The 25,572-nt window shown below is 43.2% G+C and overlaps 1 protein-coding gene across 2 annotated transcripts; it reads left to right on the top strand.

The window, feature by feature from the left end:
- Positions 1–12,289: 12,289 nt before the first annotated feature.
- Positions 12,290–25,331, top strand: LOC133554150 (small ribosomal subunit protein eS21). Of its 2 annotated transcripts, none has more exons than XM_061902585.1 (6): positions 12,290–12,347; positions 16,605–16,682; positions 17,528–17,591; positions 17,744–17,815; positions 19,352–19,424; positions 25,263–25,331. In XM_061902585.1, the coding sequence occupies exons 2-5, from the start codon at positions 16,633–16,635 to the stop codon at positions 19,409–19,411; spliced, it is 246 nt and encodes an 81-aa protein (XP_061758569.1). In that variant the 5' UTR covers positions 12,290–12,347; positions 16,605–16,632; the 3' UTR covers positions 19,412–19,424; positions 25,263–25,331. The 2 variants fall into 2 exon arrangements, with proteins under 2 accessions (XP_061758569.1, XP_061758568.1); XM_061902584.1 differs by having other exon boundaries at positions 12,291–12,347; positions 19,352–19,407.
- Positions 25,332–25,572: the final 241 nt, after the last annotated feature.

Genomic DNA, 25,572 nt, shown 5'->3' with positions numbered 1-25,572 from the left:
TCTGGCAGGTTCCACAGCTGGTCTAACTTGCACCTCATTGTGGGTCTTTGTTCTGGAATTTGGTAAAGAGGATCTCAGGGTCCGCCAGGGTTAAAAGCAGGTCAGATATTAAGACATTTAAAAGCTTATAATAGAACTTTCAAATGGACCGTGAGGCGGGCCGGGAGCCAATGCTGTGACTTTAAAACTTGTGTAATGTGCAGCTGACTTGTCTTAGAATTGTAGGGATCTAATAGTCTTTTGGGGAATTTTACATTAAATAAGATAAGCTTCATAAAAATTCGATACTTGCTATAAAATATTTTCAGTGCTCTAACTTATTGTCAAGTTATCACATCGGGACTCGAAACTGGATCGGACCTGAGCCAAAAAATCAGATGAGAGGCCAAAAGTGTTTGGGTACATCTTTATAAGCATTCCATTGAAGACTCGGCTTTATCCAACTGTTGTGGTGATCGTGATGATAAGGACTGTTCTCAGCGATCAACAATCCTTTTAATTTTGCATTAGTCAAAAACTAAAATAACTTCAATGTCTTGGTGAAAAATAAATGACATTTTCATATACTGTAAAATTACAGAAGCAACTTTACATGTTGCATAAAGAAGCCAAAAAAGACTTCAAATAGTCTGGTGACGTGAAAAAAATTCTACAAAAATCCTGGTCCAAAAGAGGTCCTTAGATGGTCCTGACTAGGTCCCCTCCACAATTTAAAGAGGTCCTTAAGTGCTCCTAACAAGGTCCTTCCACAAGTTAAAGAGGTCCTTAAGTGGTCTTAACAAGGTCCCTCCGCAGGTTAAAGAGGTCCTTAAGCGGTCCTAACAAGGTCCTTCCACAAGTTAAGGAGGTCCTTAAGTGGTCCTGTAAGTAAAAGAGGTCCTTAAGTGCTCCTAACAAGGTCCCCTCCACAAGTTAAAGAGGTCCTAAAAAGGTCCCTCCACAAGTTAAAGAGGTCCTTAAGCGGTCCAAACAAGCTCCCTCCACAAGTTAAAGAGGTCCTTAAGCGGTCCTAACATGGTCCTTCCACAAGTTTCTTAAGTGGTCCTAAAAAGGTCCCTCCACAAGTTAAAGAGGTCCTTAAGTGGTCCTATCAAGGTCCCTCCACAAGTTAAAGAGGTCCTAAAAAGGTCCCTCCACAAGTTCAAGAGGTCCTTAAGCGGTCCAAACAAGGTCCCTCCACAAGTTAAAGAGGTCCTTAAGCGGTCCTAACATGGTCCTTCCACAAGTTCCTTAAGTGGTCCTAAAAAGGTCCCTCCACAAGTTAAAGAGGTCCTTAAGTGCTCCTAACAAGGTTCCTCCACAAGTTAAAGAGGTCCTTAAGTGGTCCTATCAAGGTCCCTCCACAAGTTAAAGAGGTCCTAAAAAGGTCCCTCTACAAGTTAAAAAGGTCCTTAAGTGGTCTTAACAAGGTCCCTCCGCAGGTTAAAGATGTCCTTAAGCGGTCCTAACAAGGTCCTTCCACAAGTTAAGGAGGTCCTTAAGTGGTCCTGTAAGTAAAAGAGGTCCTTAAGTGCTCCTAACAAGGTCCCCTCCACAAGTTAAAGAGGTCCTAAAAAGGTCCCTCCACAAGTTAAAGAGGTCCTTAAGCGGTCCAAACAAGCTCCCTCCACAAGTTAAAGAGGTCCTGAAGCGGTCCTAACAGGGTCCTTCCACAAGTTTCTTAAGTGGTCCTAAAAAGGTCCCTCCACAAGTTAAAGAGGTCCTTAAGTGGTCATATCAAGGTCCCTCCACAAGTTAAAGAGGTCCTAAAAAGGTCCCTCCACAAGTTCAAGAGGTCCTTAAGCGGTCCAAACAAGGTCCCTCCACAAGTTAAAGAGGTCCTTAAGCAGTCCTAACATGGTCCTTCCACAAGTTCCTTAAGTGGTCCTAAAAAGGTCCCTCCACAAGTTAAAGAGGTCCTTAAGTGCTCCTAACAAGGTCCCCTCCACAAGTTAAAGAGGTCCTAAAAAGGTCCCTCCACAAGTTAAAGAGGTCCTTAAGTGGTCTTAACATGGTCCCTCTACAAGTTAAAGAGGTCCTTAAGCGGTCCTAATAAGGTCCTTTCACAAGTTAAAGAGGTCCTTAAGTGCTCCCAACAAGGTCCTTCCACAAGTTAAAGAGGTCCTTAAGTGGTCCTATCAAGGTCCCCCCACAAGTAAAATAGGTCCTTAAGTGCTCCTAACAAGGTCCCCTCCACAAGTTAAAGAGGTCCTAAAAAGGTCCCTCCACAAGTTAAAGAGGTCCTTAAGCGGTCCAAACAAGGTCCCTCCACAAGTTAAAGAGGTCCTTAAGCGGTCTTAACATGGTCCTTCCACAAGTTCCTTAAGTGGTCCTAAAAAGGTCCCTCCACAAGTTAAAGAGGTCCTTAAGTGGTCTTAACATGGTCCCTCTACAAGTTAAAGAGGTCCTTAAGCGTTCCTAATAAGGTCCTTCCACAAGTTAAAGAGGTCCTTAAGTGCTCCTAACAAGGTCCTTCCACAAGTTAAGGAGGTCCTTAAGCGATCCTAACAAAGTCCTTCCACGAGTAAAAGAGATTTTTAAGTGCTTCTAACAAGGTCTAGTTGTCTAGATTGAAAAGTGTGAAAGGTTTCATTAAAGCTTTACCCAAGGCTAAGAAGAACCTGCTGATTAGGCTCTGCTGGGGATGGTCATGGCAGCTGTTCCGCGTGTTGGTCAGGTGCGTCACCACGGCATCATCAAAGGACGGTCCGTCCGACAATAACGCTTCTAGCAACATGTCCTGGGAGCGGAACTGTCTGCACAGATATTTGACCACCGCCTGGATGAAGTTGCTGTAGCTGACCATGTCCTCGTCCGCCAGAGACTCCAAGTTGATCTCCAGCACTTTGTCCGAGAGTCGCCGGATGATCCGCAGCACGTCGTCGGGCATCAGCGACTTGCGGACTTTCTTTGGGAAACCTTCGACCAGTGTGAGGATCAGCATGCTGACAAAGTTTCTGGTCAGCTCCTTCAGCAAAGACTTGGTGATAATGGGGTCTCGAAACGGCGTTTTGCCCGCTATCGGCATGGTGTCCCCTGTCTCCGACTCGGAGTCCAAAGCCTCCTTCAAGCAGAGCATTTCCTGTTCCGGGGTCACGATGCCAGTGATGAGAGAGTCTATGTCTTTTAACGCACCGCACACCTCATCAGTGCTGGCTTTCCTCTTCCTGGGCTCCATCTCCATCCAGAGGAGAACCTGCTGCAAGAACTTACCCACAGAGTCCTCCACAATATCCTTAAGGACCTCGGAATGCTCCACTTGCTGCTTCCTGCGTTTGTGTGAGAGCTCTGCGATTAAACTGTCCTGGTTGTCTTTAACGTAATCATAGATTTTATTACTCAGCCCCTTAGAAAACCTGGTGATGTCATCACGGAGGTTCTCCATGGTCTTGCTGATTTTGGGTCCTTCCATTGGAAACTTCTTGTACAAATCTTCTATCTCGTCCTGAATCCCCTCAAAGTTCAGAGGAGGAGGACTGCCAGGAGTGTCCAGGTTGGAGGCGGATGAGGACCCCTCAGGATCCCTACGGCAAGCCGAGGGACACCGAATCCCCACCAAGAAATTGGAGTTTTTCCGCACATCCGGGGTCACCACGTCCGTCATGAGTTTTTCAAATCGGTTTTTGGAAAACTCAACAAAGCTACTTCTCCGAGCGACCTCCTGGCAGGGCGTTGGTGTGGGTCTGGAGCAGAAGAAGTTAGTCAGAGTCTTCTGGATAAGCCTCAGGTCAAAATGAGGACTGGACAAAATGCTTTTCTTCCTGTCCGGCTTTGTGGCGTAGTGAAGATCACTCACTATTGTCGACACGATGTTGGACGCCGTGCCGTGAATATCTGGAGAGGTTTTGGGTAGGGAACATGTGGATTCCGAGTCCAGGGGTTCCGACCATTTGCGGAGGATCTCGGTCACCGCCTCCGTCGTCTGTCCTACGCTAATATTCGATTTTGCTCTCGACGATGACTTAGGACTCTGACGCTCCTCGGTCTTGCCTGATTGTTGACGCCAACATGGTCCTAGACACCGTGTGGTGGAATCCACGCGGCCCAGATAGGACCACAGAGCGCCGCAAGAGAGTCGTACCATCTTGTACAGAATCTCCAGCTTGGTAAACGTTCCCGGGACGTAGATAACCGGTAGCAGCGGCTCATCATCCGTGTCGGTGGCCAACGCCAAGGTGCGGTTTACCCTCTGCGAGACCTCGTCCGCTAGTAGCGAGTCCAGCTTGTTGGCGTACTCGCAATGCTGCTCGGGAATGCTGAGCGCCGAAGCGAAAGCACTGTTCATGGTGCCTTGCACCACCGGGGTCTTGATGTCCAACATGTGCTGCTGGAACATGGGCAGGACCGCTTTCAGGGTGTCGGCTGACAGTTTCTGAGCGATCTCCGTGCACATGTCCGCCAAGATCGCCCCCGTTTCCGAGTCAAAGTCGCCGGCGGCCAGCAGGCACCACTGCGCCGAGGAGATTTTGTCGAAATGTTTGGTCACAATTTGACGGACCGCCTCCTGGTTGACAGGATCCATTGTTGTGCGTCAAGTCCCGACGGACATGTGAAGCGTGACTGTACCAAACAGGCCAAGGTGGGACCGCGTCAATGTCCCCCTATGACAAAGAAGCGCTTTGAGGAACGATGCCAGTCCGCTTTATGACCTCAGCAAGTCGCTCCTCTTTGTGATGACCACTCTGACCCCATGGTCCTCTCTCTGTCCCGCCACCCATAACATCCAATCAATGGCAACAACATGAGAAACCACCCAATCCTATAATGCCTATACACTAGGCTTGTACAGTATACCGGTACTGGTATAGTACCGCGATAGGAATGAATCATATTCGGTACTATACCGCCGCTAAAATGTAAACAAATGCCATGGGTGGATCTACAGCTGACATCCACTGTAATGATACCAAGTACAGGAGCGTACCGAGTTGATATTTCTATGATTACATTGATATTTTTTGGCATCACAACCTCTTCTTTCGTTTTTTTTTATTATTCATATTATGTTTATAAAGTCAGTAAATACGTCCCCGGACACATGAGGACTTTGAATATGACCAATGTATGATCCTGTAACTACTCTGTATCAGATCGATACCTAAATGTGTGGTATCATCCAAAACTAATGTCAAGTATCAAAGAAGAGAAGAATAAGTGATTATTACATTTTAGCAGAAGTGTAGGTAGAACATGTTAAAACAGAAAACAGCGCGACACCTACCCTTTACATCAATATTTCTTCATCAGTATTGGTTTATCAATCAATCAATCAATGTTTATTTATATAGCCCCAAATCACAAATGTCTCAAAGGACTGCACAAATCATTACGACTACAACATCCTCGGAAGAACCCACAAAAGGGCAAGGAAAACTCACACCCAGTGGGCAGAGAGAATTCACATCCAGTGGGACGCCAGTGACAATGCTGACTATGAGAAACCTTGGAGAGGACCTCAGATGTGGGCAACCCCCCCTCTCTAGGGGACCGAAAGCAATGGATGTCGAGCGGGTCTAACATGATACTGTGAAAGTTCAATCCATAGTGGTTCCAACACAGCCGCGAGAGTTCAGTTCAAAGCGGATCCAAGATAGCAGCGAGAGTCCCGTCCACAGGAAACCATCTCAAGGGGATCAGCAGCGTAGAGACGTCCCCAACCGATACAGGCGAGCGGTCTATCCTGGGTCCCGACGAGCGGTCCATCCTGGGTCTCGACTCTGGACAGCCAGTACTTCATCCATGGTCATCGGACCAGACCCCCTCCACAAGGGAGGGGGGGACATAGGAGAAAGAAAAGAAGCGGCAGATCAACTGGTCTAAAAAGGGAGTCTATTTAAAGGCTAGAGTATACAGATGAGTTTTAAGGTGAGACTTAAATGCTTCTACTGAGGTAGCATCTCGAACTGTTACCGGGAGGGCATTCCAGAGTACTGGAGCCCGAACGGAAAACGCTCTATAGCCCGCAGACTTTTTTTTGGCTTTGGGAATCACTAATAAGCCGGAGTCTTTTGAACGCAGATTTCTTGCCGGGACATATGGTACAATACAATCGGCAAGATAGGCTGGAGCTAGACCGTGTAGTATTTTATACGTAAGTAGTAAAACCTTAAAGTCACATCTTAAGTGCACAGGAAGCCAGTGCAGGTGAGCCAGTATAGGTATATATGTATGTATATATGTATATAAAGGTATATACAGCATAGGTATATATGTATGTATATATGTATATAAAGGTATATACAGTACAGGCGTAATATGATCAAACTTTCTTGTTCTTGTCAAAAGTCTAGCAGCCGCATTTTGTACCAACTGTAATCTTTTAATGCTAGACATGGGGAGACCCGAAAATAATACGTTGCAGTAATCGAGACGAGACGTAACAAACGCATGGATAATGATCTCGGCGTCTTTAGTGGACAAAATGGAGCGAATTTTAGCGATATTACGGAGATGAAAGAAGGCCGTTTTAGTAACGCTTTTAATGTGTGCCTCAAAGGAGAGAGTTGGGTCGAAGATAATACCCAGATTTTTTACAGAGTCACCTTGTTTTATTATTTGGTTGTCAAATGTTAAAGTTGCCAATCAACATTGGCCCTAGTGTGTGAATGTGAGTGTGAATGTTGTCTGTCTATCTGTGTTGGCCCTGCGATGAGGTGGCGACTTGTCCAGGGTGTACCCCGCCTTCCGCCCGATTGTAGCTGAGATAGGCGCCAGCACCCCCCGCGACTCCAAAAAAGGGAATAAGCGGTAGAAAATGGATGGATGTTAAAGTTGTATTATTAAATAGAGGTCGGTGTCTAGCAGGACCGATAATCAGCATTTCCGTTTTTTTGGCATTAAGTTGCAAAAAGTTAGCGGACATCCATTGTTTAATTTCATTAAGACACGCCTCCAGCTGACTACAATCCGGCGTGTTGGTCAGCTTTAGGGGCATGTAGAGTTGGGTGTCATCAGCATAACAGTGAAAGCTAACACCGTATTTGCGTATGACGTCACCTAGCGGCAGCATGTAGATGCTGAAGAGTACAGGGCCAAGGACCGAACCCTGGGGAACTCCACACGTTACCTTAACATAGTCCGAGGTCACACTGTTATGGGAGACACACTGCATCCTATCAGTAAGATAAGAGTTAAACCAAGACAGGGCTGAGTCTGACATACCAATTCGTGTTTTGATACGTTCTAATAAAATATTATGATCGACGGTATCGAAAGCAGCGCTAAGATCGAGGAGCAGCAACATAGATGACGCATCAGAGTCCATCGTTAGCAATAGATCATTAGTCAATTTTGCGAGGGCTGTCTCAGTCGAGTGATTTGCCCTGAAACCGGATTGAAAGGTTTCACATAGATTGTTAAACGCTAAGTGTTCATTTAGCTGCTCTGCAACAATTTTTTCGAGGATTTTCGAAATAAAGAGAAGGTGAGACGGTAGTTTACCATGAGGTCAGGATCGAGGTTAGGTCTTATGAGGTATTATATTTTATTGTATGAAACTGTAACTACTTGGTATCGCATCCATACCTAAATGTGTGGTATCATCCAAAACTAATGTCAAGTATCAAAGAAGAGAAGAATAAGTGATTATTACATTTGAACAGAAGTGTAGATAGAACATGTTACAACAGAAAATAAGCAGATATTAACAGTAAATGAACAAGTAGATTAATAATCTATTTTTACAGTTTGTCCCTCATAATGTGTAGAAAATAATAGGTGTATAAATGACACAATATGTTACTACAGACTAATTAGGAGTCTTTGTTTGTTTACTTACTACTAAAAGACAAGTTGTCTAGTATGTTCAACATTTTATTGAAGGACTAAATGACAATAATAAACATATGTTTCATCTACACTAACATTTTTTGTCCAAATAAAGGCAATAATTAAATTTTTTGTGGTCCCCTTTCTTCAGAAAAGTATTGAAGTATTGAGTATTCGATACTTTCAGGTTCGAAATTTTGTTAAATCTTTCCCTAATACCCCACCAAACTCGCTAATTGATTCAATTTGAGATATTCCCACCAATCAGAAAGGCCTAATTTCCAAAATCTACAAAATCAGAGGGAATTGGGATGAAGAGCTTGGCAGATCTATAAATGATAAAGACTGGGATTCTGCCTTAACCCGAATGAACAACAGTACATCCTGTTCAAGGCTTAATTTAATACAATTTAAGGTTGTCCACCGTATTTATTTCACTAATTCCAAACCCTCCAAAATGTACCCCAATATCTGGGATACTTGTAACAGATGTCACATGTCACCTGCTAACATGACGCACGTGTTTTGGTCTTGTCCCCATTTGCTGGATTATTGGACAACTATTTTCAAACACCTTGCTAACTTTTTGGATTTAAATCTGACACCATGTGCAGAAATGGCTAAATGGTATCAGATCCCCAAATAAAGGAGAACATTTAAGGCTAGTATCGCCTTTGCATCCTTATTAGCACGTAGGAGAATTTTGCTGGAGTGGAAGTCACCTTTTTGCCCCAAAGCCTCCTTATGGCTTAAAGACCTCATGATGTATTTAGATCTGGGGGAAAATAAAGTTCAATCTAAGGGGGACACCTGGGAGGTTTTATTCTGTTTGGGGCTGTGTGGTTGACTACATAGTTGGTTGACTACATAGCTAAATTAAAGACGTTACAGGACACGTGATAAGTTCACCTTTCATAAACCAGCTTCTTTTTTTCTTTTCTTTCTTCCATCCATCCATCCATCATCTTCCGCTTATCCGAGGTCGGGTCGCGGGGGCAACAGCCTAAGCAGGGAAACCCAGACTTCCCTCTCCCCAGCCACTTCGTCTAGCTCTTCCCGGGGGATCCCGAGGCGTTCCCAGGCCAGCCGGGAGACATAGTCTTCCCAATGTGTCCTGGGTCTTCCCCGTGGCCTCCTACCGGTTGGATGTGCCCTAAACACCTCCCTAGGGAGGCGTTCGGGTGGCATCCTGACCAGATGCCCGAACCACCTCATCTGGCTCCTCTCCATGTGGAGGAGCAGCGGCTTTACGTTGAGTTCCTCCCGGATGGAAGAGCTTCTCACCCTATCCGGCGGAGGAAACTCATTTGGGCCGCTTGTACCCGTGATCTTATCCTTTCGGTCATGACCCAAAGCTCATGACCATAGGTGAGGATGGGAACGTAGATCGACCGGTAAATTGAGAGCTTTGCCTTCCGGCTCAGCTCCTTCTTCACCACGACGGATCGATACAACGTCCGCATTACTGAAGACGCCGCACCGATCCGCCTGTCGATCTCACCATCCACTCTTCCCTCACTCGTGAACAAGACTCCTAGGTACTTGACCTCCTCCACTTGGGGCAGGGTCTCCTCCCCAACCCGGAGATGGCACTCCACCCTTTTCCGGGAGAGAACCATGGACTTTGGAGGTGCTGATTCTCATTCCGGCCGCGAACCGATCCAGTGAGAGCTGAAGATCCCGGCCAGATGAAGCCATCAGGACCACATCATCTGCAAAAAGCAGAGACCTAATCCTGCGGTCACCAAACCGGAACCCCTCAACGCCTTGACTGCGCCTAGAAATTCTGTCCATAAAAGTTATGAACAGAATCGGTGACAAAGGACAGCCTTGGCGGAGTCCAACCCTCACTGGAAATGTGTTCGACTTACTGCCGGCAATGCGGACCAAGGTCTGGCACTGATCATACAGGGAACGGACCGCCACAATAAGACAGTCCGATACCCCATACTCTCTGAGCACTCCCCACAGGACTTCCCGAGGGACACGGTCGAATGCCTTCTCCAAGTCCACGAAGCACATGTAGACTGGTTGGGCAAACTCCCATGCACCCTCAAGAACCCTGCCGAGAGTATAGAGCTGGTCCACAGTTCTATCTTTTCTTTCTTATTATTTATATTTATTCCGGGTGTATATTTACTATCTGCCTATGTTGAGAAGAAAGTGATGCACTAATTATTTTCCATTTGTGACTGTACCTTTAATTTATGTAGGACCTGGGGGGGGAGGGGGGTTCATGTGTGTGGGGGGTATGTGTTGGGTTGCTGTTCTTGGAAGTGTGTGGGGAAAAAAAAGGGGGAAATGTGTTTACTGTTTTATTGTACATTGTAATACCTGTCAGATTCAATAAAAACATTTATTAAAAAAATAAAAAATAAAATTGCAATTTAGTAAACAAAAAAAAAAAAAAGGATTGAAATAAATCTGGTACCGGATAACAGTAGAACTACCGAGCTTTTACCTGTAATATTTCCTTTGCCATGTGTCTTTTGTCTGGTAGACAACAAAGAACAAATTTTTGTAGAGGGAAAACATGACACGACAATAACAATATTTTATCTTGCTCGCAGAGATTACCAGTTTTTATTTAGAATGGTTTGTATGTCTTATGGAACTTTTTTTTTTAGCACGGTATTAATAAAACGTTTTTTCAGTCTTTTTAGTGGTCTTTGTTACATTTTTAAGTTATTTTTAAAACTTGACTGTTACTCATGTTATTGATGGCTGTTATACCACTTTTTTGCCAGCAGGGAGCGACACATTTGGACTCAGACGCACTGGCATGGATTACTAGTTTTGATTTTGAATGGTTTGTTTGTTTATGGAACACTTGTATTAGTATAGTAGTAATAAAACATTGTTGTCAGTGTTTTTGTTCATCTTAGTAACAAATTGCAGCGCACAAAATAAGTTATTTTAAAACTTTTGACTTTTATTCATGGTGTTGATGGCTGCTATACCACTGGTCGCCAGCAGGGAGCGACACATTTGGACTCAGACGCACTGGCATGGATTACTAGTTTGGATTTTGAATGTTTTTTTTTGTTTATGGAACAATTGTATTAGTATAGTAGTAATAAAACATTGTTGTCAGTGTTTTTGTTCATGTTAGTGACAAATTGCAGCGCCCAAAATAAGTTATTTTAAAACTTTTGACTTTTATTCATGGTGATGATGGCTGCTATACCACTTGTTGCCAGCAGGGAGCGACACATTTGCACACAGTGGCCACATTTGATTTAGAATGGCTTGTAACGCATGGATTGATTGATTGATTGATTGATAGATACTTTTTATTAGTAGATTGCACAGTTCAGTACATAATCCGTACAATTGACCACTAAATGGTAACACCCCAATAAGTTTTTCAACTTGTTTAAGTCGGGGTCCACGTTAATCGCTGTTATCAGTAAAGTATCATTACAACTTTTTTAGTTGTAATATTTCGCGGCGCCTAATGTTTTTATATATAAATTTATTGGTTTTACCTGTATCAGGGGTGTCCAAAGTGCGGCTGGGGGGCCAATTGCGGCCCCCCACACGTTGACCGGCCCGCCACACATTCTGCAAAAATTGCAAAATTAATGGTATTGCAAAAATTCAAAAAAACATTTTAAAAAAAAGTGGAATGACGTGAAATCTAATGAGAAAAAGTGGCAATGCTGACACAAAGCTGCTATGCAGGCAGGTTTTTTTTTTATTCCTTTTGTCTTTTTCTTTTCTTTCCATTGCTCAAAAAAAAGGACAAAAAAAATGTATGCTAGAATGAATTATTACTTGAAAATTATCACTTTAAAATGGTTTATGTGGAAAAAGTATTGCATATGTTGTGTGGTTGTCATATAAAAACATCAAAGTTTTGACAAAAGAGCATAAAACAAACAAAATAATGGTTCAAACTTAAAATAGACAGATATATTGGAAGTTGATCTTGAAATTTAAGTGTTAAAAGTGAAAAAAAAACTAATAAAGATGTATCACTTTATGAGTTGGGAACCTTTCGGATCTCAAATATATTTAGTATGATTTTATTTAACTTTTCACTGTGATTACTCAAAATTATTAAATAAATAAAATCAATGGTGTCCTGCATTATTGATCTTTGAGGGCTTTAATTGCTAAATAAAGGAACTCTCCTGAAGGAATCAATAAAGTACTATCTATCTATCTAAATACTGCATATTTCAGTTTTACTATGAAAAAACAAAGTTGTCTTTGACAGAAAATGCATAAAACCTCATTTGTTTTACTGTATATCAACCTCAAGTTGATATACAGATTTACTGTAAGCATTAAATAAAAATTAATAATAATAATTTTACTTATTTTCAACATTTTAGTGACTGAGACCCTCTATGCTCCCCAGGAGTCCTAAGGATTAAAAAAAAATCCATATATTTTGTTTGAAGATGAAAAATATCAAAATGGTCCCCGCATGCTTAAATGTTTCTGTGGAAAAAGTTTGGACACCCCTGGCCTACAGCGTTGACGGCCGTTATACCACCGTTTTCCAGCAGGGGGCGACACATTAATGCACAGTGCCATATTTGGACTTCCGGGTCAGCGGCCCTTCCTTTCCTGTCGTCCATCTGTCGGATACGGTGAGTGTTTGTCGCGGTCTCGTCTTTAAATGCCCCAAAAAGTGTCTTTTGAGAGCTACTCCAGTTTCATGTGGTTTCCTGACATATATAAGTTTACAGTGTTGCTGTATGTGTCCATTAAATTGTGTTTTTGAGCGAATAGTTGCGAAAAAAATGTCTGGTTAGCCGTCGCACGAGGCCGTGTTGCGCGGATGCTAATTGCTAAGCTAACGGGCTAACTCTTTTATTAGCTTCATCTGCTCGGTATCGTGATTATTGATATTGTTTTATGGAGCTTATTTTTAAGTCAGTAAAGTTGCACCAGAAACGTGTGTTCGCGGTCATGTGGCTATGTAGCTAATACATGTTACACATAGGGCTGGGCGATATGGCCTTTTTATTAATATCGCGATACATGATATACATCTCGATATATTGTCTTAGCTTTGAATGAACATTTGATGCATATACTCACAGCAGTATCAATCAATTGTTTATTTATATAGCCTTAAATCACAAGTGTCTCAAAGGGCTGCACAAACCACTACGACATCCTCGGTAGAGCCCTCACAAGGGCAAGGAAAAACTCACCCCAGTGGGACATCAGTGTCAGTGACCATGATGACTATGAGAAACCTTGGAGAGGACCGCATATGGGGACCAAACGCAATGGATGTTGAGCGGATCTAACATGTATGATGATTCTATATGTCTACAATAAAACATTATTCTTTATACTGCATTATTATATGCTACTTTTAGACTTACATGCAGAAAGGGAAAAAATCACAACTAAGTCGATTGAGCAAAAGTGTATTTATTAAAGGCCTACTGAAATGAGATTTTCTTATTTAAACAGGGATAGCAGGTCCATTCTATGTGTCATACTTGATCATTTTGCGATATTGCCATATATTTGCTGAAAGGATTTAGTAGAGAACATGGACCATAAAGTTCGCCATTTTTGGGCGCTAATAAAAAAGCCTTGCCCGTACCGGAAGTGGCAGACGATGTGCGCGTGAGGTCACGGGTTGTGGAGCTCCTCACATCTGAACATTGTTTACAATCATGGCCACCGGCAGCGAGAGCGATTCGGACTGAGAAAGCGACCATTTCCCCATTAATTTGAGCGAGGATGAAAGATTTGTGGATGAGGAAAATGAGAGTGAAGGACTAGTAAGAAAAAAAAGTATAAAACAAAAAAAAGCAGAGGGCAGTGAGAGCGATTCAGATGTTATTAGACACATTTACTAGGATAATTCTGGAAAATCCCTTATCCGCTTATTGTGTTACTAGTGTTGTAGTGAGGTTATATAGTACCTGAAAGTCGGAGGGGTGTGGTGACCGGCAGTGTCTCTGAGGGAAGTCACGCTGCTGCAGCAGGACGCAAGCTCCGCTGTTGTCTCCGGTAAGAGCCGACTTATTACCACAATTGTCTCACCGAAAACTGCCGGTTGACATGTGGTCGGGATCCATGTTCACATGACCACTCTGTTCCATAGTAAAGCTTCACTTTCGGGAATTTTAAACAAGGAAATACCGGCTGCGTTTGTGTTGCTAAAGGCAGCTGCAGTGCACCGCTTCCCACCTCCATCTTTCTACGTTGACTTCTCCATTATTAATTGAACAAATTGCAAAAGATTCAGCAACACAGATGTCCAGAATACTGTGTAATTATGCGATTAAAGCAGACTACTTATAGCTGGGATCGGGCTGGAAAAAAATGTCCGCTACAATCCGTGACGTCACGCGCACGCGTCATCATTCCGCGACGTTTTCAACAGGATACCTCGCGGAAATTTAAAATTGCAATTTAGTAAACTAAAAAGGCCGTATTGGCATGTGTTGCAATGTTAATATTTCATCATTGATATATAAACTATCAGACTGCGTGGTCGCTAGTAGTGGCTTTCAGTAGGCCTTTAAGCAGTGGCACAAACTTTCATGTCATTTCTAAATCAGAAAGATTGTCAGACATTTTAAAACTAGTGCACTTTTTTGCATGATGTCACTAAGACGACATATCAAAACACTAAATTAAAGTGCACTTTTTTTTCGGAACGCTACTACAATAGTTTAAAAACAAAGTGCACTTTTGTGCATGATGTCACACCGGATATTTCAATAAGTGTCAAATAAAAATGAGATAAATAATAGGGAATCAAATAGTGTATGTCCTTCACTATGTGGTAGGTTCCTGCGGATGTTATCTCCTTCTGTTGTTGACTATTTGTTTTATACTATGTCGATATGCATTTTGTGGGTGTGGCACTGGCCGGAGATGTTGACATGCGGAGTTTCAAGCACTCCTCATTCTCTGGCGGGTGACTTTTCAAATGATGCCACACATTAGCAGTGGTGCTACTGTTTTGATTGATTGACTGATACTTTTATTAGTAGATTGCACAGTACAGTACATATTCCGTACAATTGACCACTAAATGGTAACACCCGAATACGTTTTTCAACTTGTTTAAGTCGGGGTCCACGTTAATCAATTCATGGTAATGTTCTGAAGGTTTGCATATTTAGATAAGATAAATGGGTTGTACTTGTATAGCGCTTTTCTACCTTCAAGGTACTCAAAGCGCTTTGACACTACTTCCACATTTACCCATTCACACACCATGCAAGGCGCCAACCAGCACCCATCAGGAGCAAGGGTGAAGTGTCTTGCTCAGGACACAACGGACGTGACGAGGTTGGTTCTAGGTGGGATTTGAACCAGTGACCCTCGGGTTGCGCACGGCCACTCTCCCACTGCGCCACGCCGTCCCTTTTGTGTAATTGTCCCTTCAGGTCAGCAAACAGGAGATCATTTCTGTTAAGGGATTAATTATTATTTATTTCTCTTTCATGTGTGTTGTTTCGGAGGTTAAAATATGTTTTTGTAAGTTAACGGGCTTCACGGTGGCAGAGGGGTTAGTGCGTCTGCCTCACAATACGAAGTTCCTGCAGTCCTGGGTTCAAATCCAGGCTCGGGATCTTTCTGTGTGGAGTTTGCATGTTCTCCCCGTGAATGCGTGGGTTCCCTCCGGGTACTCCGGCTTCCTCCCACTTCCAAAGACATGCACCTGGGGATAGGTTGATTGGCAACACTAAATTGGCCCTAGTGTGTGAATGTTGTCTGTCCATCCGTGTTGGCCCTGCGATGAGGTGGCGACTTGTCCAGGGTGTACCCCGCCTTCTGCCCGATTGTAGCTGAGATAGGCGCCAGCGCCCCCCGCGACTCCGAAAGGGAATAAGCGGTAGAAAATGGATGGATGGGTGGATGGAAGTTGTTTTAACTGTTTCTATGGTTGTGGTTGCTATGGTTACGAGCAGTTAAATTTCTGCTGGCAGGTAAAAGGAGTGAAAGTGTTCAGAGAGCTCCAGCATTAACAAGCAACGTAGCGTCGTTCTACGTGTTGCACGGGCGGTAGTTCCCCACGGTTGCAGCTTGGAGAAGTAACTACTGTACGCTTTCTACTTCAGAGTCTTATAAATAACAGTTGATAAAGTGTATTATTTAAAAGTTTAAGGACGTTTGGGCGCTTCACGTTGCCAGTAGACGTGACGTCTATGCTAACCGCAGCTCGCAGGTGTGTTTTGTTTGCTGCACAGTGACTGCATGAACGGCAGGTTTAGTAACGTTTTGACTTAAGTTATTGAATAGACACTCCCCTGTGACTGTGTACAAGCTATATAAGTTGTCTCCTCACACTCTCCCTTAGACTAGATTTATTTGGTAAATAGTGAATAATTAGAGCATCCCCCTAACGTAACATACAGTCCTTTACAGGCTCCCGTACAGCTACTTTTTGTAGCAACGCCTTTGCCCTATACTTGTCATATTACTGTTGTCTGTTCAACATCTTCCCGCTTGAAGCCAAACCACCACCGGATGAAGGACACACTGCAGTTTTTCTTGGGATTAATTCTTCCTTAATTTGTTACCAGATTGGCATCTTCTCTCTCTTGTATTATTCTACCACTCGCATTGCGAGCATCACAGCTAACGTTACCCATGCCGCTACCTCTCTGGCGTATGATGTTGCACGCGCGACAGTATGTAAAAAGGTGCGCTTGTTTTACGTCTCTGTGGGAAGGATAGACAAAAAAGAGTGAGAAGAGCCTGTAGTGTAATGCCTGCAACTGCGTGAGAACATATACTCCAATATCACCATAGTCATTTTCTATATCGCACAGACACAAACTTTGGGATGTATCCAGTATATTCCATATATCACCCAGCCCTAGTAACACATGAGTTTAACATGTTGCTTGTTTGTGTTGCAGTTTGTAGACGACCTGCTCACCTTTGACCATGCAGAACGACGCTGGTGAATATGTGGACCTTTACGTCCCACGTAAATGGTAAGAAATGCTCATTTCGTCCCAGTTTGGTGGCTATTAATAATAGTGACCATCATGGCAGGGGTGTCTAAGGCTATATCTACACTGAACAAATAATACACTTAAACAAATAATTATTTAGCCCAAGTCCCGTTTCAGCCACACTAAACCAGCGTTTAAGGTTCGCCTCCTCAGACAATTTTTTACACGGATAAGTGCACCATCTATTTCTTGAATCCCCGGCTCGTAGTTTTGTATGGACTCATTGATGGTTTACAAACTGACTTCGGAGAGGAAGTGACGCCAGAAAGACGGCGCCCCACTCAGGAAGTGACGTCAGAAAGAACGCACCACAGTCATACCTCTGAGCTAACCACTGGAAATATGTGAATGTTAAAAAACAGCCAAGAGGTGTAATGTAAGGATGCTCATATTAAACTTGGAAATGTTGCCATTTTTTATTGATACACTCTGTCTTCCACACAATTGCAGCTACCCTGAAAGGGACAAGCAGTAGAATAGAATGGACTTTATTGTCATTATATTTGTATAAAATGAGATTAAGGACTCCAGTTTAAGGTGCGGTAGTGGGGACAAATATGGGGTAAAAATAAATATGACAAGGAAAAACTAACAATTGAAAAATTCAGACTACTATCCAATAAAAATAATAAGCAATCCTGTAGTAAATGTATGAAAAAGAATGAATAATTACAACTTCTTAGCATACCCACAGTGGTGGGGTTACAACATGTTAAATGTCCAAATGACTGGCATTTGTATCATATGGCCCTCAACATCCCTGATACATGGTGTGAAAGGAACCCATATAAAATGTATTAAAATTGTTGTTTTGTGTCTCAAAGCTCTGCTAGCAACAGAATCATTGGAGCCAAGGATCACGCTTCTGTCCAGATCAACATAGCTGAGGTGTGTTCATAATAAATACTTTTATTGTTGCTCTCCACACTTCAAATGTATTTTTAACGATGAACACTTTTATTTTCATCAATGTATGTGTATTGTTTATTCACGCCCATAAAGATATGAAATAGACGTTGTTGTTGTTGTTGTTGTGGCAGGTGGACAAGGTCACAGGACGTTTCAACGGTCAGTTCAAGACCTACGCCATCTGTGGCGCTATCCGCAGGATGGTGAGTGACCTGCGCAACCATGAATAACTTGTTTGAATCCAGGGCATTTTCTATAATTCTCTGCTTTAATTGTTACTTTGAAGGGGAGTAAACATTTCATTCCATTCGTAATCTGAAGTTGCCAATTAGATTCGGGGACAATATTGTTATTTGGGGGTTTTTTGGGAACGATTCAGTGAGCTGAAATCAATTCAGTAACTTTTTAGCCAAAACTTGAAGCAGTGTGACTGAAATAAATACTGGACGTTTTCTATAATCCCGTTATTTCTTGTGAGGTAATTAGTATAGATGAGAGTGTTTAAAAGCAGCCAAGATCATTACAGGATATGTCATGCATATCCTCTTTAAACAACACTTTGCAGATCAAATGGCCTCAACTTCAAAGTCAGATATTCCACATTGTCAGAGCAGGAGTTAGAAATCATCTTAGTGTCCATGCAGCCACCTTGTGTAACGAGGGCAGCCTTTCTATTGTCCAGAGACTGCACCTTTGCCAGTAATATAACAGTAAGAGTTGTTTAGCCTTGCTTTGCTGACCATTGGCCAGAGTCTATGGTCAGCTTCTCACCCTCTGCTGCTCTTTGGTTGTCTGCAGCACTCCATGCTAAAAGGAAAAATAACTATTTCAGAGTATGTCCTTTTGAGCTCTGCACAAAAAGGTGAGGAAAAGAAGTAAAAGTAAAAAGTTGACCTGAAGACTTCTGCGACCTTGCTCTCCATCTTGGATGCTTTCACGTTAATGTTTAAGGTGGTTATCTGAAAGTGCAAAAGAGAAGGTTGTGTGAAGTGTGCGGTTCTTAAAGCCAATGTTTTCCTTCCAGTATGGATAACATGGATTATTAACCTTTTAAAATGATGTCAAATATATCTTCTGGAAGGCCAACTAGTCAAGCACAGATGGATGTTCTTGGATATGGTTGTCTTTACACCCCTGATACTTAGAATTGTAGACTTCCTGCCGTGTAGTAAAGGTCCACAAGTTGTCTAAAGTGTCCCATGTGCGTGTGTGTGTGACACAAATGCATGAGCTGTTTCAGGGTTTCTACGGGTCATTAAAAAACAAAAAAGTCATTCAATGGATTTTGCGATAATGAAGGCCTGAAAATGCGAAGTCAGGAGGCATTACAACCCTCAACTACAATTGCAACAACCCAGTCTTTCCATTGGGGGACACTGCACTTCAACATGTTCAATATTTATTAAAGTGCATTTTATTTTGACGTTTGTTCACCTATTTAGGATAATTAAGTTATTCACCTTCCAATTACAACAATACATCAGTAATAAAAATGTTTCTTGCATTTGAAGGTTACTTGTACTGTGTTACACATTGTCATGGTTACATTAGTGCTTGTTTGGCCACAGTAAACTTCAAATATTCAACGTTATTGTCAAATGCTTACAGTTTTGTCCGTACTGTACAGACAGGTGTATGCTGTTGTCTATGTAATAGTGGTATGCAGTCAGACCTGGGCAGTACATTTGTTGCTGAGACATGCAGAAACCAGCACTAAAACCAGCATTTGTTCCCAACAGGGCGAGGCTGATGACTCCATCCTCAGGCTGGCCAAGGCCGACGGTGTTGTCGCCAAGTAAGAAACACATCATGGTGATTAAGCCTTACTTAAAGATCACATCATTAGGCACTTGTTGACCCCTCTTGTCATGTTGATCACTTACAATGCACTTTGCTGGCTGCCTCATGAAAACATGCTTTGTTGGCTTCTACACGTCTGCGATACAAAGTACCGTATTTACTGCACTATAAGGCGCACTGGATTATAAGGCGCACCTTCAATGAATGGCCTTTTTTAAAACGTTGTTCATATATAAGGCGCACCGCATTATAAGGCTTACAGAATAGATGCTACAGTCCGGCACGTGCACACATAGGGCCCTAAGGGTGCTTGAGCTCCTGCTCTTTTTTGCCTAGTCTTAAAAAGTACCCTCTGCCTGTGTGTTTTTTTGTTTTTGTTTTTTTCTTTTTCTTTAAACATTAATAAATTATTGTCAGGATGTAAAAAAAAAAAAAACAGTGGTACAAAAACTCCGTTTGCTTGTAATGCCGGGTTGTTTGAGCCTGCCGCTTCCGCCAGAGAGAGAGAGGGGACGAGTAAGTGAGAGGAGAGAGAGCCAACTGCGCCCCTGAGGAGATGTGACAGTGGAGCAACTTGAACCTGTGAGTTATGGTTTAGTCGCCGTCCACTTATTCGGCATCTAATATGGGTCATATTTCAGAAAAACGCTGTATTATTCAATGTCTCAGCTTCTGTTTTTGCCGGACATCGGAGCACGGCGCATCAATTCCACACAGAGCAGAGCGGATCGTGCGGGACAGGAAGTAGTGTACAAAATACAAAATAAAACACCGGGTTAATTTTCAAAATAAAATGCACCGTGTTTACGGCGGATCACATTTCTCTCACAATAGAGGTTTAGATATAAAGTTTATTGTGACTTTGCTATTACTGTGTGGGTTAACAAAATAATAACAGTAATAATAAGAAGAATAATGATAATAAATATTATTATTAATAATAATAATAATTTCAGCATTCTGGGGACATAAGATGTAGGTTACCTGTTCGGAATATTACCATCTGTATTTAAACTTGATTCATGTTGATTATGCCTGCAGCACAATGCCAAAAAAAGAAAGGATACAGAAAAGGAAGGAGAAGGAGCGCCAGGAAGCAGCTAAGGGTAGCAGACCTCTTAATGCATGGTTAAAACCAAGTACTAGCACCCGAATTCAAGAAAGACCACAGACCTCAGAAAGTGTCACACCTGAGAGAGAGGCAGAGACCTTAGAAGCAACACCTGAGAGAGAGGAGGAGGAGAGTGTAGAAGCAATACCTGAGAGAAAAGAGGCTTTAGATGCAACTCCTGACACAGAGAAAGCCTTAGAAATCCCAGTAAATGTTGGGGAGGAAGAATCCACAAGAAGGGAGGCAGATGATACTGCAGAGGAAGCCATAGATGGGGGGGGGGGTGTAGAAGGAGCTACAAGTGATGTAGGAGAAGAGATTTTATCAAATATTGCACTGTTAACGTATCTTACAGATCCTGCCCACCAACAAACTTTTGATCTAAAATGTAATGCCAGCTATGTCAAAATGTGTGTTGATAGAGGACCATGTCAACCTGTACTTAAAAGTCACAAAAATGCAGATGGACGATCATTTCAAAGAAACTGTATAACACTAGAACGTGGTTGGAATACTCACCAGACAAGGATGGTATGTTCTGCTTCAGCTGTCGTCTTTTTCTTAATGTAGAAAAGTACAGCAAGTCTGCTTGGAGAGTGGCCGGGATAAACAACTGGAGAAAAGGGCTTGAAAGAATGCAAGAGCATGCAAACTCAGGGGCCCACTTGACAAGTATGGTGCGATGGAACACTTTCAAAAAGACTGCATTACAAGCAGCTCTTGATGTAGCAGACATTCAAGGCAAGAGCGAGAGAAACAAAGAAACAGGGACATTTTGACCAGATTGATTGACATTATTCTGTATCTCGCACGAGATGGTGATAAGTCTTCTGCAAGCTCAAACCAGGGCAACTTCCTTGAACTTGTGAAAATGTTCAGCCAATACGATAGTGTTCTCAAGCTTAGAAGAAGAGTTGGGTTTCATTACTCTCAAACAGAACACAAAATCCGCCTCCGCTTGGGATGTTTTCCTGCTGGCTCCGCTTTGGACTGGACTCTCGCTGCTGTGTTGGATCCGCTTTGGACTGGACTCTCGCGACTGTGTTGGATCCATTATGGATTGAACTTTCAAAGTATCATGTTAGACCCACCTGACACTGACATCCATTGCTTTCCTCCTCTCCATGGTTCTCATAGTCATCATTGTCACCGACGTCCCACTGGGTGTGAGTTTTCCTTGCCCTTATGTGGGCCTACCGAGGATGTCGTAGTGGTTTGTGCAGCCCTTTGAGACACTAGCAATTTAGGGCTATATAAGTAAACAGTGATTGATTGATTGATTGAAAATGATCTCATAACAGCCCTGGCCACATTCGCAAGAACAGAGATAAGAAAAGAAATGGAGGAGGCTAAAATCTATTCCATACTTGTAGATGAAACCACTGATGTGTCTCACTGTGAGCAGGTCTCCTTTCTTGTACGTTATGTATTTGAAATGGATGTCAAGGAGCGCTTCCTCCAGGTTTGTAATGTGTCAACCACAACAGGTGAGGAGATGGAGAAAACAGTTTTGGACCTGTTACAAATGAATGACCTACAGATTGAAAACATGCGATGGTGCTGCCAATATGAGTGGTCAGTACAAAGGACTGCAAACAAGAATACTGCAACACAATGCCAAGGCTCTAAATGTCCATTGCCACGCCCACTGCCTGAATCTAGTCCTGGTTGAAAGTGCAAAATCAAGCCTGCACTTAATCACCTTTTCCAACCTTGTAGAGAAGCTCTGTGTTCTTCACTGCCTCTTCAAAAAGACACACAGCATTTGTAAAAAGGCCAACAGGACCTGCGCCCTGGAGAGCATCTCATTCAACTACAGAAGCTCTCTGACACACGCTGGGCATGTAGGGAGAAAGCCCTGAAGGCCCTCAACAAGGTGTTGGATGCTGTAGTGAAGACCCTCACTGATCTAACAGTCCAAGAGCCTCCAGATACTGCTGCTGGGGATGCAAGAATGCCATCGACTTTGAGTTCTTACTGTGCCTTGCAATAGCCACACCAGTTTTTGATGTCACTCCAGAACCAGAGTATTGACCTGTCCACGGCATATAGTGTTGTTGGGGGAGTGACGGATACCTTGTCCAATCTGAGAACAGAAGAACAGTTTTCCAAACTGTTCAAGAATGCCACAGAAAAGGCAAAGGCTTCTGAAGTCAGCATTCCCACAGCCCCCCCCCCGGGACCGAAAAGGCAGCAAAGTATAAACACAGTTCTACTGCAGCCACAGAGACACACTCCTTCAAATCAGTGGAAGAGTAGTACAGAGTGAAGATGTACTATCCATTCCTTGATGTTCTTTCTCAGGAACCACACAGGAGATTTAAGGGAGACGGGAAGACACAGTCCTTCAAAGTACTCAGTGCACTCCACAGTTGGACGAAGGCCAGCCACTGGGTAGGTAAAGATGCCACGGGTCCTGACTCTACTGAAGCTGTGTGAATTCTATGGAGGAGAAGAAGAGAAGCTGAAGACAGACCTCAGTTCTCTATGCATCATTCCATGCCACTCTCACACTGAAGGGGATCTTAAAAACACTAAGAGACAACAGTGGACATGACATCTTTCCAGCACTGGAAAGACCTCTCTACTGCCACAGTAGAGAGGTATTTTTCTAAACTGAAGCTGGTCAAAAACTCACTCAGAAGAAAGGCCGTCTGATCTCCTTCTCCTCTCCGTTGAAAAAGACGTAGTCATAAATCACAATGATGTGATCAACATCTACAGGGACATGGCTCCCAGAAGGTTGCTGCTTTAAAGAAGGTTTGGCTACTGTCCATCCATCCATCCATCGTCTTCCGCTTATCCGAGGTCGGGTCGCGGGGGCAACAGCCTAAGCAGGGAAACCCAGACTTCCCTCTCCCCAGCCACTTCGTCTAGCTCTTCCCGGGGGATCCCGAGACGTTCCCAGGCCAGCCGGGAGACATAGTCTTCCCAACGTGTCCTGGGTCTTCCCCCGTGGCCTCCTACCGGTTGGACGTGCCCTAAACACCTCCCTCGGGAGGCGTTCGGGTGGCATCCTGACCAGATGCCCGAACCACCTCATCTGGCTCCTCTCGATGTGAAGGAGCAGCGGCTTTACTTTGAGTTCCTCCCGGATGGCAGAGCTTCTCACCCTATCTCTAAGGGAGAGACCCGCCACACGGCGGAGGAAACTCATTTGGGCCGCTTGTACCCGTGATCTTATCCTTTCGGTCATGACCCAAAGCTCATGACCATAGGTGAGGATGGGAACGTAGATCGACCGGTAAATTGAGAGCTTTGCCTTCCGGCTCAGCTCCTTCTTCACCACAACGGATCGGTACAACGTCCGCATTACTGAATACGCCGCACCGATCCGCCTGTCGATCTCACGATCCACTCTTCCCTCACTCGTGAACAAGACTCCTAGGTACTTGAACTCCTCCACTTGGGGCAGGGTCTCCTCCCCAACCCGGAGATGGCATTCCACCCTTTTCCGGGCGAGAACCATGGACTCGGACTTGGAGGTGCTGATCCTCATTCCGGTCGCTTCACACTCGGCTGCGAACCGATCCAGTGAGAGCTGAAGATCCCGGTCAGATGAAGCCATCAGGACCACATCGTCTGCAAAAAGCAGAGACCTAATCCTGCGGTCACCAAACCGGAACCCCTCAACGCCTTGACTGCGCCTAGAAATTCTGTCCATAAAAGTTATGAACAGAATCGGTGACAAAGGACAGCCTTGGCTACTGATGTGCTCTAATTTCACAGCATTTTACGGAAGCCCTGAATTTACATTGAGGAGCATATTTTGGTCTGAGTGGCCTCCATCCTGCAGCCCTCTACTGGCCCCTGGTCCATATTTTTGTTTCAGTTGTTTAGTCTGAGCATTAAGTGAGAAGATTAGATTAGATAGTACTTTATTTATTCCGTCAGGAAAGTTCCTTCAGGAAAATTACAATTTTCAGCACAATCCCATTCAAGATCAGACAAACATTACAGGGAGACGGAACAGGATCGCTGACGGGTCTGCCGGCTTCCAGCGCCCCTTACAAAAAAAGATGACATACAGGTAAACAAGGGGGGGGGGGGGGGATAGAAGATTAAAATAAAATTTAAAAAATCGGTCTTAGCCTGGGCCCTGGAGTGGGGGTGCAGACTGAGGCCAAGGGAAAAAAACAACAACTCATAGCCATAGTACACATCCCTCTTCCATGAAAGACTACGACTTGATGGTGTTTTCATCAAGTTAAGGGAAGAAGGACAGATTTTCACATTGAAGTATATCCATTTGGGTATTTATTTACTTAAATTTTATTTTTTTCAAAGTTCTTGTTGCAATGTTCAATATTAAAGTGCTTATCTTTAACAATAAATAGCCTGATAATAAACCAGTGTTTTGTTGCTTTTCATGTAGTCCAACCTATTATAATGTCAATTAACTCATTATGACAATAATTTGTTGACACAAAAGAAATGAAAATCACTTTTACCTACAAAGGACACACAGCTAAGTAGTTAGCTTCCTTTTAGCAAATGTAATTTTACATTAATTTCCATATTGTGTAAAGGACCCAGAAAAAAATTCCTGCCCTTTTCTGACTTTGAGCCCCTGCCCCTCAATAATAATCTGCACTGTCAGCTTCGCAGAAAATTTGAGGTTTTTAGGTGCGCGTTATAGTGCGTAAAATACGGTACTAGCAAAGAAGACGTTATTGCTACTGTAAATGAATCTTGACCCTAGAATAAGACGCCCTCTAACATGCTTGTTTCTCCCACAGGAACAGCTGAGTGACAAACTGCAACAGCAGAGGAACATTTGTTAAATAAAATGTGAGAAAAACCCAAAACGAAGTTGTCCCTTGTTTTTATTTTTGTTTTCCCGTCTCAGTGTAGCATGAACACAAGTTCTTTGTCATCTGTCAACATTTAATTTTATATTTTATGTCTGAGAAAAAAACAGAATCAGAAGAGTTTTATTGAGAACGGGTTGACAAACTAGGAATGTAACTTGCTGCAACATAAAACACAGAATAGGTCCTAAGATGAGCTGTAACTGACTTATCACATCTTGTTATTGTTCATAGTCAA

The sequence above is a fragment of the Nerophis ophidion genome, linkage group LG06, assembly GCF_033978795.1.
Source record: "Nerophis ophidion isolate RoL-2023_Sa linkage group LG06, RoL_Noph_v1.0, whole genome shotgun sequence".
NCBI classification, from domain to species: Eukaryota; Metazoa; Chordata; class Actinopteri; order Syngnathiformes; family Syngnathidae; genus Nerophis; species Nerophis ophidion.
The sequence above is the reverse complement of the archived record's forward strand: the minus strand, read 5'-3'. Positions and strand labels throughout refer to the sequence as shown.